A 20,239-nucleotide genomic window follows, 5' to 3' on the forward strand; every position below is an offset into this window, starting at 1 on the left:
TTAGCAAAACTAAAGAATTATGGGTTCCTTACAGCCCTCCCTGTCAGATGTTCCCTCCACCTACTGTTCTAAAACAAACTCAGTTTGATAAGGTTAATACATTCAGTTCTCCAGACTGATGATATCTCTAGATATATGTGTAATATAAAGATATACAATACAATAAGACATTATTGAATGCCACTATATTGAGATAAGTTTTGTTCATTTATCCACATCTCAATTTCCTTAAAACTAAAATAAACTTAACACAGTAATGATATAATATGAGTTATTTTTGCTATTCTTTGCATACTGTAGTTTCATATATGCTGTTTACTCTATAATTATGGCCTTGAGGCAAATAACCGTATTTTCAAATAAAGCATATAGTCATTATTTAAAAACTTAAGTTTTGTAAGTATATACACGCTGAATTTCTTATCAATTTTGTATAGTGTTTAGCTGGGGCAATCTATATTCATAGGGAGTCTCATATTTTACTAGTATTAATAGGCAAAGGGAAATAGCTAAATTTGATTTGGAAGTATCTTTTAGAGGTTTGGCTGATTATTGCACAGTAATAGATACCATTTTTCTTCCACTAATTCCTTGTATTGTGAAATTCTTAATTATTTTGAACTTTGCAAATCCATATAAAAATTATCTTCAAATAACAAGGTATAAACATTGCTTTTAAATACATTCTATCAGTGTCTTCTCCAGGATGTTACCTTGTTTCCACAAAAATAAGACATGTCCTGATAATAAGGCCATGCCACATTTTTTTGGTGGGCAAAAATATAAGCCCTCCCCCGCAAATAAGTCCCCTGGACAACCCCCCATCTCTGGCCAGGCAGAGCGCCGCTCACCAACCTAACCGCGGCAACCGGGGGGGGGGAGGCAAAGGTGATTGCATTGCTTGGTGCCTTCGGGGTACCGCTAGGTTGGTGAGCAGTGCTGTGCCCAGCTGAAGAGGGGGGTTCTGGGCAGCTGCTCTCTTGTGAGCGGGCTCCCAAAGAGCCGGGCACAGCCTCGTGAGAGAATGGCTGTGTTGTGCTGTTGCAGCAGCGCAACACAGCAGCTGTGAAGTGACCACACTCACAAGCAGCCACCCGGCAAACCCCCTTTCCAGCCAGGCACAGCACCATTCACTGACCTAGGGGTATTGCCAAGCCGCGTGAGCGCCTGTTCACCGCCACCAGGCTCCCACAGCTTGGCGCCTTCGAAATGCCAGTGAATGATGCTCTGCATGGCTGGAGAGGGAGTTCCATGAGCGGCTGTTCCACTCTCGCTCTTGTGCCTCCCAGCCTCAATGGCCGCTCTGGGCATACGCTCTATGGTTGTGGCCCAGCTGCTGGCAGAGCATACAACCATAGAGTGTCCACTGCCGGAAGACTTAGTTTGGAAGCTGCCGAAAAAGCCCTCCTGGGATGGTGGCGGCAGCAGCAGCAGAGGTGCCCTGGCTCTGCAGGGAGAGCTGGGCCAGGGCATCATGAGGCTGGGAGGAGTGTGAGCAAGAGTGGAACAGCTGCTCGCATCACCCCCTTCTCCAGCTGTGCAAAGCATCATTCACTGGCATTTCGGAGGCGCCAAGCCGCGGAAGCCAGGTGGTGGCAAACAGGCGCTCATGCAGCTTGGTGATTCTCCTAGATCAGTGAATGGTGCTGTGCCCGGCTGAAAAGGGTTTGCAGGGTGGCTACTCGTGAGCATGGTCGCTTCATGGCTGTTGTGTTGCACTGCTGCGACAGCCCAACACAGCCATTTACCTATCAGGCTGTGCCTGGCTCTTTGGGAGCCCACTTGCAAGAGAGCAGCTGCCTAGCAACCCCAAAACAATAAACCCCTCATAATAAGGCCCAAGCCATATTTTGTGGGTAAAAAGAAAATAAGACCCTGTCTTATTTTTGGGGAAACACGGTATTAACAATTTTGGTATTATTTGTCATCTAAATCTAAAGTTTCCAGATGATGGGATGGTACAACACAGTATTTAATCATTAAAAATATATATCTAGGTTAATGTTGAATGCACTCTATACAAATGGTACGAATTTTTTTTTAAAGTCAAGTGTGCTCAGAGTTCATGTAAACAGGCTCTGACTTTTTCTTTAAATGCTCAAAGCTGCCTGTGTGCCATACTAAGTGCTGTACAACCATATATGTCCTTACATTTTAATTGACTTTCTGGCTGTCAGTTCAGCACCATATCTGACTGTGTTGGGAATTCACCTAACTGCACCGACTCCTTAGGGAGACTGAGAGAGTAGGTCACTTATTGTGTCGAACTATAGTTTGCATAAGCATTTTGGCCTTCTCAGATATAACCTGTGATTACAGTAATGAATACTTCTAAGTCTCTCTTGAAGTTTAGTGTGACGTCTGAGTTATTCCTATCTTCTCAAAATCCCCTTCCCCCAAAAAAGTTGGCTTTGGATAATACAAATTTTAAAAAATAATACTTGGTAGTGGTAAATGTATCAGTGCATTCCCACTGTTGCTCTCCATATATATATATATAATATATATATATATATATATATATTATATATATATATATATATATATATATATATATATATATATATATTTAAAAAGACTTAGATGGTTATTTATTATGTAAGCTTTTCTGGTTATTAAACTGTATTGGCCCAATGTTCATTAAATATTCTTCCCTTGAGAATTGTAGTGTGCTCTTAATTTCATTAACTGTTGAACTCTATAGATTGCTGTATGACACAGTATATTAATAATGTGTTTTGTTGTAACATACAGAGACAAGATGGAAAGAAACAGAATGAAGGTACGCACAAAAGCATTGAAGCAGTAGTTGCGCGCCTTGAAAAACAAAATGGAATGAGTCTCAGTAGTAATTCCAGTCCTGAGGCAACATTTATGGAAACTTCAGACAGAATGAACAATATGGACGATGCTGTAGTTCCTCGAGTTCTTTATGAAGAGTTGCTGAGAAGCTATCAGCAACAGCAAGAAGAAATGAGGCACATTCAACAGGAACTTGAGAGAACAAGGAGGCAGCTTGTTCAACAAGCAAAAAAGTTAAAAGAGTATGGAACATTAGTGTCAGAAATGAAGGAGCTAAGAGATTTGAACAGACGGTTACAGGATGTCCTGCTTCTCAGATTAGGCAGTGGTAAGTACTTGCATATGTGGGACATGTTCAAGAATTGTTTTAACTCAGGTTCATTTAAATATTCAGAAAGAAATCAAGCTAGGTGTTTTAATGACTGCAGAAAGTTCCTACTTACAGAGTTTGGGTCAGAAAAATGCCCCTTTTTCATTATATGCCCTTAAAAGCTGCTCTAAGGATTGTAAAGAGGCATGTATTTTATGAGATTAACTTTGAAAGCATAGTTTTATTGTTTTTTTTTACAAATTCAATCATTTTTATAATATAGTTACAATTGTGAATCTTCATATTTCATAATCAATAGAAGAGTTATTTATTTTTAATATAGCTACCCAGCTGCTAATAAAATTGATTAATAAATATATTTAGAATTAATGGTAGAATATAATATGTTACTAATATGAATGACTAACAAGGAAGATAAAGTCATTTGTGTATGTGTGTGTGTGTGTGTACATATATATAAATGTGGATTAGTATTTTGTTGCATTACTTTATGATAATGAAAGAGTTTTATTTTCTGTGTTGCACCTGTGCTTTAATCTTAACAAGTGCTTTTGAATAGAAATCGAAAATAGGAAAGCAAAGTTACATCACAATATCCTGGTGGCAAATTTAATTGGTTGTTTGGTACACTGTGGGCAGTCACTGTTCATAAAGACTATTTCCTCTTACTTATCCTTACCTTACTCCCTTCTTTACTTTTCTGCCTTCCTTAAGAAAAGCCTTTGCCATTTCAAAATGCTCAGACTAGGAATTTTAAGATATGCAGCAAAGTAATGTTTAAATGCTATATTTAAATCATAGTGAAAGTAACAATGAGCTAAAATTTAGTGAATCAAGATGGGTGAATTCCAATAGGCACTACCTTCTATTGATTTCAATGTAATTAGGCATATTTACTTTAGGCACAATTCAGAGGAAAGGTGTATGAACATACTTAGTATATACAGATTTATCCCATGCATAGTCTCCTTCAACTCACCCTGAAAACTCAGAATATATTAGCTAATAAATTCTGTGAGAAAATGTAGCCTATATACACTGGAATCAGCAGCTCTTAGAGAGCAAGCAACTCTCACTTTTGACTCTTTAATTGACTGGAATTTGCATCATGACTCCAAAAATAGAACAAAAGTATTAATAATTTACAGAAGAGTACCACTTCTCTTTGGTAATCAGTTCTGAAAATTTTATTCCTGGTATTCCTCAATTAAAGTTCCCTGTATTACTGTATTTATTGATTATATGATTTGAATCCCGTGTATGATTAATCCATGTATCATTTTTAAAAGATTAAAAAAATCAAACCAAAGATGGAATTTTCTAATGGTATATTCCACCCCCCCCAAAAAAAAGAACCTAAATAGGATACTGACTGTATGTTCAAACAACTAGAAAACTATTAAACCAACTATATACATAGCTTAAAAGACAAGGACTGTAGCAGTTAACACTGACTATATTCCAATAAATGGAAAAGGTAAGAGACAGATTAAGATATTAAATATCAGAATAGTGAATAATAAAATTTAAGATGTTATTTGGAAAAAATATTTCTGTTTACTTCTTATTAAACAAGCCTGATCTATCTAAGAGTTAGTCAAGGGAAAATAAACTATGTAAAGATTGCGTACTAAAATGAAGTCATATATAAAGTGAAGATGTATCCTGCTCCACCGGATTCGTATTATCCTACGATATGCTAAAAGCATGCCATCTTTGATATGAAACATTCTTCTCAATGTTTAAGTTAATTTAGTCTAGATTGTTATTTTAGCATGAATGTTGATTTATATAAAATATTATTTTGATTTATCTGAACTATATTTGAGGGACCATATTCTTTCCTTACTCACAGAACTGGCATGTTATGGATCTTGTTTACTAAGAAATGTCAACCAACGGAAACCAGAAAGAAAGCTGTTTCTGTTGTGGCACTTTTTCAAGAGACAACTGGTCTTTGTTTTTCTTTGAAGACATTTCACTTCTCATCCAAAAAGCTTCTTTAACTCTCTGACATATCATTTCCCTGGAACTTAGATTGTTACCTACTCTTCTGGCCTTTAAGAAGGGCCTTAAGTCTTGCTTTGTCACCTTGTCTGGAAATGGATAGTGATAATGTGGATTTTGGTGCATCCATACCCATAGTATACATACATGTATGTACTGCATATGTACATATGGGAAATATCCATAATTTAAAAAGTATTATATGAAACCACAAGAGGGAGCAGTAGCAAGATGATAATTCCTATTTTGCAGTAGTAGTCTCTTTTGTATTGAGACAGAACAGAATACTACTGAATACTATAATACTACTGCATTATATTCCAGTAATACTATTTGACATAATGGAAATAGTTAGAGAACATTATAAGAGTATGGTGCAGTCTTTCTACCTCATTCTAATACAACTTTTTGTACTTGTTGTGCTTACACTGCTGCAGCTAGTGCAACATTTACACAATTTGTAGTCATACATTTCTTAAATAATAAATATCTATAACAAAAAAGTGATGAACACTGAATTTTAGTTATGCTCAGTCCCAGTTAACCTGAAACGTGGAAACACTTGAAAATTCTTAACAGTTCACTATCAATTTAGCATAACTTTCCTCTCCTACCCCTGCCTTTCTAGCAATGGCACCATTATGCCATTCAGGGCTTCTCTTGAATTTGACTATAGAAGCACTAACTCATTCTACCTACATAGGTTCAAAAGGACTGACTAAAGAAGACTGCAATACCTATGTAAACAAATGTCTTAAGCTTCCTATCTCTTATTCACAAGCAGTAGTAATCTGTGCATAACATATATACTTGTGTAAAAACCATCCGCTGAGAAGCCAACCATCAACATTTTCATGTTTTAATGTTTACAATTGGCTTATCTATGGATGGCGCATTTTAAGAGTATTTTGATTAAAAGTTTGAGAATCTACTTATCCAGAGATGAGCAGGCATATTTGTGTGTGTGCGTGTGTGTGTGTAGTGGGACTTCGGGTGCCAACCATAATCCGTTCCAGGACTTTGGTGAGTACCCGATTTGGTCGTGACCAGAAGCAAGACAAACCGCATGCGCGCGCGCACAAAAAATGGCGCGGCAGGGGAAATAGTCGGAGCAGGGAAAATCACCGCAGCTGTGTTTATTTGGCACCTGAGGATGTGTTTGTGACATGAGTAAAACATTTAGCAGATTTTTCAGTTGGCACCCAAATTGTTCGTCATCTGAGCCATTTGGGACCCGAGGTCCCACGGTATGTATGTATGTATCAATCATTTTGAAAGGGAATGAATGGGGGCGGGGGGGGGGAGATGGTAAAAACAAAAATCTATTGAGTATTCAATACTACAATAAACCAGAATAAAAAAAAAGCATTTAGCAACAAAACAATTTAACTATTGTTAGTTTAACCTGCTCAAAGTTCCTTTTGCTAAGAGCAACAGTTTGAAATTTACATTTATTGTACAATAACATATCTGAAATTTAGCAAGTATTTGATTTGGTACCATTAAAAAATTATTAGTGTTTGGCCTAGTAGTTAAAGCACCAGGCTAGAAACCAAGAGGTTGTGAGTTCTAGTTCTGTCTTAGCATGAAAGGCAGCTGAGGATCTGACTCAGGCCAGGATGCCAGGCTTAGGTCAATTCCTGAAACGCCACTTGACTGAGCAAAAATATAAGTATAAGATGCACCGGAGTATAAGACGCACCAAGGTTTTGAAGAGGCAAATTAAAAAAAAAAGTAAGTAGATAGATAGAGGGGTAGAGAGGGAGAGAAAGAAAAATACAGTAGGTAGGTAGGTAGATGTTTCCAGGTGTATTTATCCATGTGCTGAAGAAGGAAATTGCTGACAAACCTTAAGACTTTGTTTCTGCTGGCACAGCACATGATCAATGTAATTCTCATCAGTTAAAGAACTTTCCAAAAGGGGGAAAAAAAGTTTTTGCACTCTGCAGACCTCTGAAAAATGGCTTGTTTTTTGTGAAAATGGGGCCATTTTTTTCAATAAAAGGCATGAATAGCCTTGGGGGGGGCTTGCAGAGTGCTCCTGGGGCAGGGAGGGGCAAAAATGAGCAAAAACCGGCCCGTTTTTTGTCAAAAAATTGCATGCATAGCCTTATGGAGGCTTATAGAGTGCTGCTGGGGGCTGGGGGGAGAAACAAACGCCCCGTTTTTTGCTCATTTCTGCCCTCCCCAGCCCCCAAGAACTCTCTGAAAGCCTTCATAAGGGTATGCATGGCCATTTTGGTGAAGGGGACGGGGCTTCAGGGGGCAAAAAATGCTGTATTCGATGTACAAGACACACCAAGATTTTCAGCCTCTTTTTTGAGGAAAAAAGATGCGTCTTATACTCCGAAAAATATGGTAAATCTCACCCTTGTGTGAAAAATACTAGGAAGAGTCTCATATGTAGCAGCAAAATAATAATAATTAATTATTGTCTGCTGTGTACTCCCCTCTGATTGGATCAAGGATCCCTCCTCTTTCTTTTTTATTTCACTTCTTGCTTATGAAAGGTTATCATTCAGGAAGACAAATATCTCAGTAGCAAAGAGGCACAAAAAGAAAAAACATTCTTTTCTTCCATTCCTACTCCCACAGCATTTTGCAGTCTAGATAAAGTAAAGAAGGAGCAAATAAAAATCTGCTTCCTCTTCCCTTTTTTCCTCCCTATATTTAAGAACTGAGGTTTTTTTGCTTCCTGATAGGGTCTCTATCACCTAAATTATTAAGGTAGTATGACTTGCACTACCAGCTCTAGGATGATAGGCAGGACAAAATGTCTTCTATATCGGCTTCCTTTTCTTTAAGAAAGGAAAAAAGTTTATTTACAGGTCATAGCTACCCAGAATTACCACAAGGAGATCTCCTCAGTGCAGGGTATATCCATGGCTAAGGGTTAGAGAATTCTGGGAAGTCAAACACATCTTAAAGTTGCCAAGGTTGAGAAAAAGTGTATTAGAAAAAGTAACATCAATTCTGTCTGTTTCAGAATCAAATAAAGGCAAAAGGAATAACGTGTGTGTATTGGTGGTATGTGTGTCTCTCTATAGGTATTCATCAGTTACTGTGGGGCAAAGGATGCTGGACTAGATAGGCATCTCATCTGACTAAATCAACAGGTTTCTTTTGACATGAAAGAAATCTGGAGATGCTGGACTATAAGGGAAATTTATATTTCTTGTCTATTCTCCTGTGTGCTGCTTGGGGAATCCAAGCATGGGTTAACTTTGTCCATTAGCCTAGAGACTGAGTTATGTAAATTGGTGACCACGCCTCCCTCTGACTGGATGGGTCAGTTTTTTTAACTCAGTCCAGCCGAAAGAGACGTATACCAATTCTTCTCCAGACTAATGAGACAAATTTATACTTCATCTTGGATTTCTACACTTGGTTCTTGGTTTTTGTGGAGGATTATGCGTGGTGAAGGGAGAGGCGGCAGTTTGCTGCCTGCCCGGTCCTTCAGTGGCTCGCTGGCTCGATCAGGTATTTGTATTTGTATTTCCTTTGCCGCTGTTGGCTCTGAGGTTTGACTGCAGGCTGTGGAGCCTTTGTAAGGCATTTGGCGGCAAGCGCTTGGCTTGTTAATTGCGGCTTGGGGGCTCGTAATCGCAGCGCGCGGCTTAAGCTAGTGCTGACGTAACTGGGGAGCCCACCGCCTCGGAAGCCGGCGAAATGCCCGCCATACGCGGCGTGGCTTCTTCTTCCGCTGGGAACCACCCACCATTCACGGCGTGGTTTTGACCCACCGCTGGCCGTTGGTCGTTTGGGAGCGTGCTGCCGCCGCCGCAGGATTTTCGATGTGGAAATCGAGGCCGGCGTTTTCCTGGTTCACTACTGATCCTTTTGAATTTGACGCCTGTTTTTGCGGGTCCATTTTGGGGCTGTTCATCGCGCAGGCGCTGTAAGGATCGGGCGTTGCCTCCCTTCGTGCTCAAGGGCTTGCTGACTCATCGGCCCTCCCACTTCCCTCACTTGGCTTTGTTTACCTTGGAGAGAAGCTCGTCTTACCGCTGCTCTTGTTGACCACGTGGTCCGCTCTCCTTGCCAGTGAACGCTGTACTTTGAGCCTTTTGAGTCTTTTTCTATAAAATGTGTTTTATTTTCCAGTTTTCATTTTCATACAGTCACATTTATACTGTGCATAAGTTTGAGTTTGAGTTTATTTCATTTGTATGCTGCCCTTTTCCCTAAGGGGACTCAGGGTGGCTCACAACTCAAAGAAGGGAAAGGGGGATACAGACAGTTTAACACAACACAAAACAATACATAGTTAAAAAGCGCAACAATCATACCATTCGAGATAGGGGCAGCGAATCTTTAGCCCAGGCCTGTCGGAACAGCCAGGTTTTGAGGGCTATGCGGAAAGCCTGGATGGTGGTGAGGGTACGAATCTCCACAGGGAGTTCGTTCCAGAGGGTTGGAGCAGCCACAGAGAAGGCTCTCCTCCAGGTAGTCGCCAGTCGACACTGGCCGGCGGATGGAATTCGAGGAGGCCTAGTCTGTGGGATCTAATTGGTCTAGTGGAGGTAATTGGCAGCAGGCGGGTCTCTCAAGTACCCAGGTCCAATACCATGAAGGGCTTTATAAGTGACGACTAGCGCGTTGAAGCGTATCCGGAGACCAATAGGCAGCCAGTGCAGCTCGCGGAGGATAGGTGTTACGTGGGTGAACCGAGGTGCCACCCACAATTGCTTGCGCGGCTGCATTTTGGACAAGCTGGAGTCGCCGAATACTCTTCAAGGGCTTGCCCCATGTAGAGCACGTTGCAGTAGTCCAGTCTGGAGGTCACAAGGGTGTTAGTGACTGTGTTGAGAGCCTCCCGGTTCAGGTAGGGACGCAACTGGTGCACCAGGCGAACCTGGGCAAATGCCTCCCTGGTCACAGCTGACAAGTGGTGTTCAAAAGTCAGCTGTGGGTCCAGGAGGACTCCCAAATTGCGGACCCTGTCTGAGGGCGTACTGTTTGACCCCCCAGCCTGAGAGCTGGAACACTTGGCCGATTAGTAGGAGGGAAGCACAGCAGCCACTCGGTCTTATCTGGATTGAGTACAAGCTTGTTAACCCCCATCCAGTCCCTAACAGCCTCGAGGCCCTGGCACATCACGTCAATTGCTTCATTGAGTTGGCACGGGGCGGACAGATACAGCTGCGTATCGTCCGCATACTGGTGGTATTTTATCCCGTGCCGTCGAATGATCTCACCCAGCGGTTTCATGTAGATATTAAATAGGGGGGGACAGGACCGAACCCTGCGGTACCCCACACGTCAGGGGCCTAGGGGTCGATCTCTGCCCTCCGACCAACACCGACTGCGACCTGTCCGAGAGGTAAGAGGAGAACCACCGTAGAACAGTGCCTCCCACCCCCACCTCCCGCAGTCGTCGCAGAAGGATACCATGGTCGATGGTATCGAAGCCGCAGAGAGGTCAAGGAGCACTAGGAAGGAGGCATAACCTCCATCCCTGGCTCTCCAGAGCTCATCGATCAATGCGACCAAAGCGGTTTCCGTGCTATAGCCAGGCCTAAATCCCGACTGGAAGGGATCTAGATAATCGGTTTTCCTCCAAGGACCGCTGGAGCTGAAAGGCCACCACCTTCTCAACAACCTTCCCACAAAGGGGACGTTGGAGACTGGACGATAGTTGTTTAGAACGGCTGGATCCAATGATGGCTTCTTCAGGAGGGGTCTCACCACCGCCACCTTTAGTGCGGGGGGGAAGATCCCCTCCCGAAGGGAGGCGGCAACGACCGCCTGGATCCAGCCCCGTGTCACCTCCCTGCTGTTAGCAACCAGCCAGGAGGGGCACGGTCCAGTACACATGTGGAGGCACTTACAGCTCCCATGGCCTTGTCCACGTCCTCAGGGGTAACAGCTTGAAAATCAATCCAGTGATGTCCTACCAGATTATCCCCTGGTGCCTCAGCTGGTTCTGCGGGGCCATACAACATTAAACAATAAACACAGCAATTCCTCTTGTCAACAATAACCCCCAAAATAGAAACCCAATATACCTCTTCGACCCTCCATACACCTCTTTCTTTCGCCCCCTCCAACTTTCCATCTTCCCTCCATCATTCCCCTCTACCCTACTTCCCCTCCCCTCTACCAACTCCTCTCTCCCAGTCCACTCCCTCTCTCCCTTCTCACCCTCCCTCCAATCCTCTCTCCCGCCCTCTCTACCCCTCTTTCTTCTATCCCGCGACTCCTCCCTTTGGTGTATTTCTACTATATGTCAATATATTCAGCTTGTCCTATTTTTACAGTGAAAATAAAGAGAAACAGTATACATGTGAAATCGCATTGCATGAAATCTAACCACATACTATTTATCCCCCTCCCCCTAACACCCCACCTCCCTTCCCCCCCGACTTCCCAGAGCCCGTACACGGTATAGATTTTTTACAAACACAGTCTAAGATATATTAAGACAAAAGAAATAAAAAAAAGAAGTTAATAACATCTCTACATTGAACTCAGCTTCTTCCTGTTGCACTAACTTTGAGCAGTTTAGGTTATTCCTAATCTTAAGCATAGGCTATCTGGAATTTCTTAGTCCCGTATTTGTTTTGTATATAGTCAATCCATTTTTCCAGTCTCGTTTATATCTCATTTGAATGATCTTTAAGATATGCCGATATTTTAGCCATCTCGCTAGGTTTGTAACTTTCAATGTCCATTCTTGAGTTGTAGGCAGTCTTCCTTCTTCCAATATTGCGCCACCAACATTATTAGGTACAGAACCAATTAGTCTCTACCGCTGTAAAGTCAGTACATATACCTAGTAAAAATAACTGAGGAGTAAACTTTATCCTTCTTTTAAAGATATTTTGCATAATCCACCACATTTTTATCCAAAATGCCTTAACCTTTTGACAGGTCCACCATATATGAAAATATGTAGCATCGAGAGAATCACATCTCCAACATTTAGGGCTGTACATTCGGATACATAGAAGCCAGCTTTTTAGGATCTAAATGCCATCTATAAAACATCTTATAAAAATTTTCTCTCAGGTTTTGTGCTTGTGTAAATTTCACATTTCTTACCCATATTCTTTCCCATGTGTCCAACATTATTGGTTCGTCAATATTTTGAGCCCACTTTATCATACAATCTTTAACTAATTCTGTTCTGAATCCATCTGTATTAGTACATTATATATCCTCTTTATATGCATTAAACTTGATCTCTTATTTGTTTTAAACAAATTATCCTCAACTTGGATAAAAACCACTTTTTTGGTCTATTGTCCACCTAGCCTGTAATTGGCCTAATGGAACCATGTTTGAACTACCTTCTCCTCTTTCAGTACCTCTAAAGATTTTAGTTGTAGAACCCCCTTTCCAAAGTGAGAAGTTGTCTGTAGGTGGTTCTATCCTGTTTTTGTGCTATATTCATATTTTCAATTGCATGTCTAGGAATTGCCCACATGGGTATCTTGTCATTTAGTTTATATTGGTATTTTTTCCAGACCCGCAGTAAAGCATTTCTTAAGATATGACTTTTAAAATTCTTATCCAATTTTTTGTTGAATAACAAGTAAGCATGCCAACCATATACCAGATCGTGTCCCTCGATATTCAGTATTCTATTGTTGGTTAATGAGTCCAATCACTAATTGCGGATAGCGCCATTGCATCATAATATAATTTTAGGTTAGGTAATTTCAAGCCTCCTCTCTCACGTACATCTTGCATTATTTTCATCTTTACCCTCGGCTTTCTTTCCGGCCCATACAAATTTGTTGATACCCTTCTGCCATTCTAAAAGATTCACATCTTTTTAAGTATAGGTAACATTTGAAAAAGAAATAAAAATTTTGGTAAGCCAACCATTTTCACTGCCGCTATCCTACCCAGCAAAGATAAGTGCAATTTCTCCCATTTTTTCATCTCTATCTGTATACTATGCCAAAGTGATTCATAAATTGTGCTTATATAATTTCCCGTTTGAGGCTAAAATATTACCCCAAGATATTTGACTTTTTTGACTACCTCACATCTGAGCATCCCTCCTAGTTCTTCCTTTTGTTTAGTATTCATATTTATAGCTAATATTTTGTTTTTCCTAAATTTATTTTAAAACCAGACACTTGACCATATTGAGTAATCGTATTCATTAAAACCATACTAGATTCCTGTGGTTGTTCCAATATTATGACCAAATCATCCGCAAAAGCGCGGACTCTGTATTCTTGCTGCCTAATCTTGATCCCTTTTAGACCATCCAAGCCCCGTATTTTATTCAACAATACTTCCAAAGTTATAATGAACAATAGTGGGGACAAAGGACAGCCCTGTCTTGTACCTTTTCCAATTTGAAAAGGGTCTGTTAAACTTCCGTTGACTATGATTTGAGCTGTTTGCTGTTGGTATATTGCTTTGATTGACTGTATATTGCTTTGATTGACCTTCTTGCCTGCACTACCCTTCCCAATTCCATCCAAACTGGGTTATGATCCGAAAGGACCCTAGCCGCAATCTTTGTCTTCTTCACCCTAGAAAGTAAATCATTATGATTAGTATAAAATCAATCCTTGAAAGGGATTGATGTCTATCAGAAAAGAAGGTGAAATCATATTCCTCTGCGTTTCTTTCTCGCCAAATATCTCTCAATTCAAAGTCGCCCATCATGTCAAAAAAAGGTTTGGGTAGCTTAGCTCACATTTTAGTATTTGGGCGAGAGGTCTTCTTATCTCTTTTAGTGTCAATCACACCGTTCCAGTCACCCAATAGTATACAAGACTTATAGTCCCACTGTACTAATTTAGCATGAAGATTTCTATAGAATCCGTCTTGCTGTTGATTAGGAGCATAAATTCCCAAAAGTAATGTCTTTTTCCCCTTCTAAGATTAGGTCTAGCGCGATATATCTTCCAAAGGGATCTGCTTCAATTAGTTCAGCCGATGTCTTTTCTTAATTATACAACTATGCCATTTTTCTTTTCCGTAGCAGAGGTCACAAAATGTTGACCAAGTTTGGGGTTAAACAAATATTTTTGATCAGTTGATTTGATATGAGTTTCTTGCAGACAAATTATATCATTCTTGAACTGTTTGAGATAGTGAAATATTTTCTTTCTCTTCTGTGGAGAATTCAGTCCATTGACATTCCATGTTAAAATCTTAGTTGTCATCTTTGGTTGCCTGAAGCTTTTTTAGAGCCTCCTACATGGCCTGTTTAAGCTTTAGCCAAGCTCCTCCCATGGCTTCTGAGCTTGTGGCTGTAACTCCTTGATCAATGGCCGGTGATTGTTGAGGTTGTTGCATTGTAGCTTGTTTTTCCATTCGTCTGGTAGTCATACGGCTAGGTCTTTGTTCCATGATACCTTGCCCTTCCGGGGAGGGGAGATGGTGCGTCTTGTCTGGTAGTTGTGTGGTTTGCTGTCTATCTTGTCCTTGTGGTCTTTCTCCAGATCCAGATGGTGCAGAGTGTCCCACCTTCAGAATATTGTGATAGAAATCTCGAGCTTTCCATACAGAGTTGAGACGATATCTTTGCTTGTCAAATGTAATTATAATACCAAATGGCACATCCCATCTGTACTGTATCTGACGGTTTCTGAGTTCTTCCACTAGAAAAGCATAGTCTCTCCTGGCTCTTAGCATTTGAGGTGGTATTTCTTTCAAGACAATCAAATCCTGGCCGCCAATTTGAAGCCTGGTGTTATAGGATTCTTGTAGTATCATGTTTCTGAACTCTCTTGTGGTGAAGTATATAACTACATCTCGGGGAAGTTGCTTCTGTTTTGCCACCCAAGAATTAACGCGATAAACTTATCAATCTGCCAGTCAAAGTTGGACTCCAATCTTCCCACCAGATGGTCAAAAGCCTCTGAAAAAATCTGTTTCAAGTTCTCCTGTTTATCATCACGCAACCCCCTGACTCTTAATGCCAGCTCCATCTGCCTGTACTGTATCATATAATTTGTTTTTCAGCATTTTCAACTTTTTGTTGCACCACCTCAGTTTTGGATGTCAAATTGGTATTAGCTTCATTAAGAACCTCTAGGTTATCTTCAATTCCAGAAACATGTTCGGTCAATACAGTTACAAGTCCCAGCATATCATCATTTATTTTGGCAATCCTAGTATCAAGTTTATCATATAAGTCCACCTTAAACTCTTTCATTTCGTCCTTTATCTCCTCTTTGAATTGTCTGAAGGTTTCCAAAAAAAAGTTCTTTCATTAGCACATCTCCAGTAGGGGCAACTTTGTGCCAGGTATCGGGGATGTGCTTCTAGGAGGAGGTTTCACCCCAGGATTTAATTTTGATGCCATTATAAGTCTTATCTTCAAGCAATTAATCAACTCTACTGGCTCGCTGTGCAGCTTACGAAAAAAAAAGGTATTAATCACCCTTTGTTAGCTCTTTAGGATTTTTCAAAAGGTTTAAACAAAAGCATTGTAACGAAGCAGCTCGGCATATTCAGCGCCATTTTTGACTTCTCTATATCAGAAATATATATTAGCAAAGTTGATAAGAAGAAAGTCTTGTAAACTCTTCAGAGAAGTGAAACTAATTAATAAGAAACTGCTGGCCGGCTATTCCTCCCTTTGAACTTTTATCACTGTTCTTTGCAGAAGAATTAGGAATGTGGCATTGTTACGGAGAATGCACAATCGCCATTTTAGGAGCCTTTTTTTAAAAAAAATAACCAAGTACACGAAGGAAGCTCTTGTAAAAAATGAAGCTAGGATTTTTTTTAAAAGCAGATAAGGTTCTCAGATACGGACTCTGCTTGTATTAAATTCAGATAAATAGTTCAAATATTGTTCTAAGTGGAGGTATCTTACTTTGAGCTGTGAAGAAACAGCTAAGGATTTCCAGCACGGAGATGATGATTCAGCCTCGGCTGGCCCCCCTTCTCTTCGCAGACAAAAAAGCTGCAAATTTCAAAGGAAAAGCCCTTGCCAGCTGGATCCCTCTCCCCCTCTTCTTTGCCTGAGGAGTGAGGTATCTGCCAGATGTCTAGGCAGCTAACACGACCAGAAACCTGGGAGCAGCTCTATTAAGCTGCCACCATCAGCAAGGTCCCGCCCAGGAAGCCCCTTTTGAGTCTTTTTCACATCTAATCATTACAATGGCTGATCATTCTTCTCTGGGAGGTACAGTTGAGTCCTCTACTGATAACCAGGGTACTGCCCAAGCGGGAGTTAGTTCAAGGCCTGGCAGAGCCACCTCTAGAGGCACAGCCAGCGGCCCAGGGAGACCTCCGGGGCTCCGGATAGGGCCACAAGAAGAAGGATAAGACCAAGACAGCCTCTAAAACCTCTGGGGAAGGTAGAAATCCCCCCCCCCGATAGTGCCTCAGCGCATATTGCCAGCTCCGCAGCCAGCGGGGCACCAGGCCTGGTCTCCTGATCGCTCTCTACCTACTATTTCTGAAACTGGGGCGGGGGGGATCCAACTCCCCTCCGTATTGCCCGAGGCCCAGGCTACTCCGGCCTATCTAATGCCACGTGCTGGGCCTTCTGCTACATTTACTCCCACTGCTGCAGGCCTAAGGCCTGTGGAAGGTTATGACCAGGGCCTATCCCCAGACCTTTACCAGATGATATCTGCAGCTATATCCAGAGCGGTGGATGCTGAGCTGCTCCGAAGGCACCAGGCCCCGGTGGTTGTTAGCTCCCAAGGTGGGCCTCCTATCCCAGCTACGCAGATAGATCTTCCTGATCTGCAGGCAAGGCTTTCCTCTTCTCCTCTCCCATCTACTTATAGTGAGGATTCAGCCTTGGTGGAGGAAGGAGAGTTGATAGATAGAGAATTCTCTGATGATGAAGGCCTGATCTTTGATCAGCCTAATTCCTCTAGCCTATTTAAGCCTACACTATTCAAATCCTTATTGTTTAAAGCTAAGGCCACTACTCATATGGGAGAGGTTGCTCCCAAAGACAGTTTGGCTGTAGGCCTGGACACTACTGAGCGCCTCTTTGCTGAACCAGTTCATTGCAAGACGTGATTCCTTCCCCTAAGCTTTTCATGGATCTCATTCAGAAACAATGGGACCAGCCAACTGCGGTTACTCCGCCCAGCAACGGGGACAGGAAGCTATACACTTCCACCCCTGACTTGGAAAATTTGTTACAATTCCCAACTATGGATCAGCCAATAAAAGCCTTAGCTTCCCCTGCTCTGATTCCGTCTGAAATTTCTGAGGGTCTGAAGGCAGAGGACCGTAAAGCTGAAACAGTAATTCGTAAGACCCACCAGGCTGCGGCCTGGGCCTTGCGTGCTGCTACTGCAGCATCGTTCTTTAATAGAACTTCTGTCCTCTGGCTTAAGCAGTTGCAGGAGAGACTGGCCCCTGATGAGGTACGTCTTCACCAGGACGTTACTAAGATTATGGCTGCTTTAGAATTTTTGGCGGATGCCACGCTCAATGCTGCCAAGTTTGCTTCTCGTGCTGTGGTATCCAATGTGGCGTCTCGTCGCCTCTTGTGGCTCCGCCATTGGCAAGCCGATATTAAGTCTAAATGGCGCCTGGCATCCATGCCTTTCAAGGGCGTAGCTTTGTTTGGGTCCGTTCTCGATCCCATACTCATAGAGACCAGGGACAAACGCAAGGTTCTTCCCTCCTCGGGGGGGGGGGGCGCAATGCCAGACGGCAGCAGCCATATAACAGATGCTAGTCCTTTCGGGGAGGCTATTCTGGTTACACAGCGGCCCCCTTCCCCATTACAACAGGGGTTTTCACCAGTCACAGGACCACGGCCAGGACTGTGGGGGGGCAGGGATAGGGGGCGCCAACAGCACCAGGTGCAATCCCACAACAGGAGATCCTTTTGTGGCTCGGGGAACCGGTCCTTTCGGAGGTACTGGTGACTCACAAGGGGAGGAGCCAGTGGGTGGGCGTCTGCTAGCCTTCGCTCATCAGTGGGCGGAAACCACGTCCGACGCCTGGGCCCTTCAGGTGGTAAGGCTGGGCCTCACCCTAGAATTTCTCTCCATTCCCCCAAGATGATTTATCAGGTGCCCCGTACCCAGGTGCTCAGTGAAGCGGCGTCTCATGGAAGCCAAAATACATCATCTCATCTCCATCAATGCAATAGAACAGGTTCCCAAAGGGCAGGAAGACCTAGGGTTTTACTCCATTCTATTTCTGGTGCCCAAAAACTCAGGAGGATGGCGAGCCATTCTAGATCTGAAAAGACTCAATTGGTACATCAAGTATCAGAAGTTCAAGATGCAGTCATTAAAGAGCATCCTGGCATCCATCCGTCAAGGCGACATGATGACATCTGTCGACATCAAGGAGGGGTACCTCCATGTGCCCATTCATCCGGCACATCGACGGTTTCTGCGCTTCCACTTTGCGGGCCGTCATTTCCAATACCGGGCCTTACCTTTCAGTCTTTCATTGGCCCCTGCACCTTTACCAAGCTGCTTGCGGTGGTGGCGGCCTCACTCCGTTCGGTTCCGGTGTGAGTGAATTGTTATTTAGACGACATCTTTGTCCTGTCGCCATCCCAAGAGCAGGCACTATGGGATCTCCAAGTAACAATGGACTCCCTGCGGAGGCACGGGTTCGTGCTGAATCTTCCCAAGAGCCATCTGCAGCCAACTACATCGCTGCTTCACTTAGGGACTGTGATCAACTCCGTTACCTGCGAAGTTTTCCTGTCCCTGGAGAGGCAGCAGAACATCCAACGCTGGCATCTCAGGTGTCAGCCTTGCGGCTTGTGCCCCTGGCCTTACTCTCTCAGCTGCTAGGAAAGATGATTTCTTGCATCAACATCGTTCCCTGGGCCAGGTTTCACGCACGACCACTCCAATGGTTCCTGCTTCCTTATCAGAGGTCTCATACCAGCCATTCACAACTCAAGGTCCGTCTTCCACCAAGCCCCTCAGATCACTTCGGTGGTGGGCGTCCTCCAAAGTTCTCAAGGGGTGCCTGTTCAAGGAGCCGGAATGCATCCAAGTTACGACGGATGCCAGCCTATTCGGATGGGGCGGCCATGCCCTGGATCGGGTGGCGCAGGGTCGTTGGTCGGACCGGGAGCTGTCCAACAGCATCAATTGGCTAGAGTTACGGGCCATCCGACTGGCCCTGCGAGAATTCCAGGACATTGTGACTCACAAGCACGTGCTGATCCTGACCGACAATGTAGCCTCCAAGGCGCATGTCAACTGCCAAGGGGGCACGCATTCCAGGGCCGTCATGCTGGAGGCAGAGAAGTTGCATCATTGGGCGGAATCCAGACTGTTGTCCCTTCGAGTGGAACACATTTCGGGCGAATCCAACGTCCAGGCGGATTGGCTGAACAGAGCCACAGTGGATCATGCGGAGTGGCAGCTCCACCCCGACGTTTTCCAGCAGCTTTCCCGCCGGTTCGGCCATCCAGTAGTGGACTTGTTCGCGCAGCCCCACAATGCGCAACTGCCCTGGTTCTACTCCAGGTATGTGACTCCCAGAGCGGAGGGAGTGGATGCCTTGCGCAGCCCGTGGCCGGCTGGCCTCCTTTACGCCTTCCCGCCTCTACCAGTGATCCCAGTGGTTATCCAGAAGATACTGTCGGAACAAGCAGAAGTTCTCCTGGTGGCTCCGATGTGGTCCAGACGAACCTGGTATGCCGACCTGGTGCACCTGTTGATCTCGCGCCCATGGAGGATCCTGGACGATCAGATCCAGCTCCATCAGGGGGCCCTCATACATCCGAACCCCCAGTTGCTACAATTAGCCGTGTGGCACGTGAGCGGACTATTCTGACTGACCTTCATTATTCCAGCGAGGTCATCGACACGATTCAAGCGGCCCGTCAGCCTTCCACCACTCGAATTTACGAGGTTACCTGGCAGGCCTTCTGCAGGTGGTGCCGCCGGACTGGGGCAGACCCCCTCCAAGATTCGGTGCCCCGAGTGTTGGACTTTCTGCAATCTGGACTTAACAAAGGTTTGGGACCCAATACGCTTCGCAGGCAGGTCACAGCCCTTGCCACGGTGATTGGGGGAGGTCAGGGACGTTCCTTGTCTCAGCATTCGCAAGTCAAGGCTTTCCTGAAGGGGGCAGCCAACATCCGACCTCCTACCATGCACCGCTACCCTACTTGGGATTTGACTTTAGTGCTCAGGGCACTTATGGCCTCTCCATTCGAACCTA

General features: G+C 43.5%; 2 protein-coding genes across 2 annotated transcripts in view; both read left to right on the plus strand.

The window, feature by feature from the left end:
• AGBL4 (ATP/GTP binding protein like 4) overlaps positions 1 to 20,239 on the plus strand; it is a 1,221,291-nt gene that overhangs the window by 652,664 nt on the left and 548,388 nt on the right. The gene's annotated exons all lie outside the window — the stretch shown is intronic.
• The window catches only part of BEND5 (BEN domain containing 5), a 42,403-nt gene that overhangs the window by 13,275 nt on the left and 8,889 nt on the right, over positions 1 to 20,239 (plus strand). The window contains 1 exon segment of the mRNA XM_032217562.1: positions 2,755 to 3,130. Coding sequence (XP_032073453.1) covers positions 2,755 to 3,130 — 376 coding nt within the window.

Source organism: Thamnophis elegans, chromosome 5, assembly GCF_009769535.1.
Source record: "Thamnophis elegans isolate rThaEle1 chromosome 5, rThaEle1.pri, whole genome shotgun sequence".
NCBI classification, from domain to species: Eukaryota; Metazoa; Chordata; class Lepidosauria; order Squamata; family Colubridae; genus Thamnophis; species Thamnophis elegans.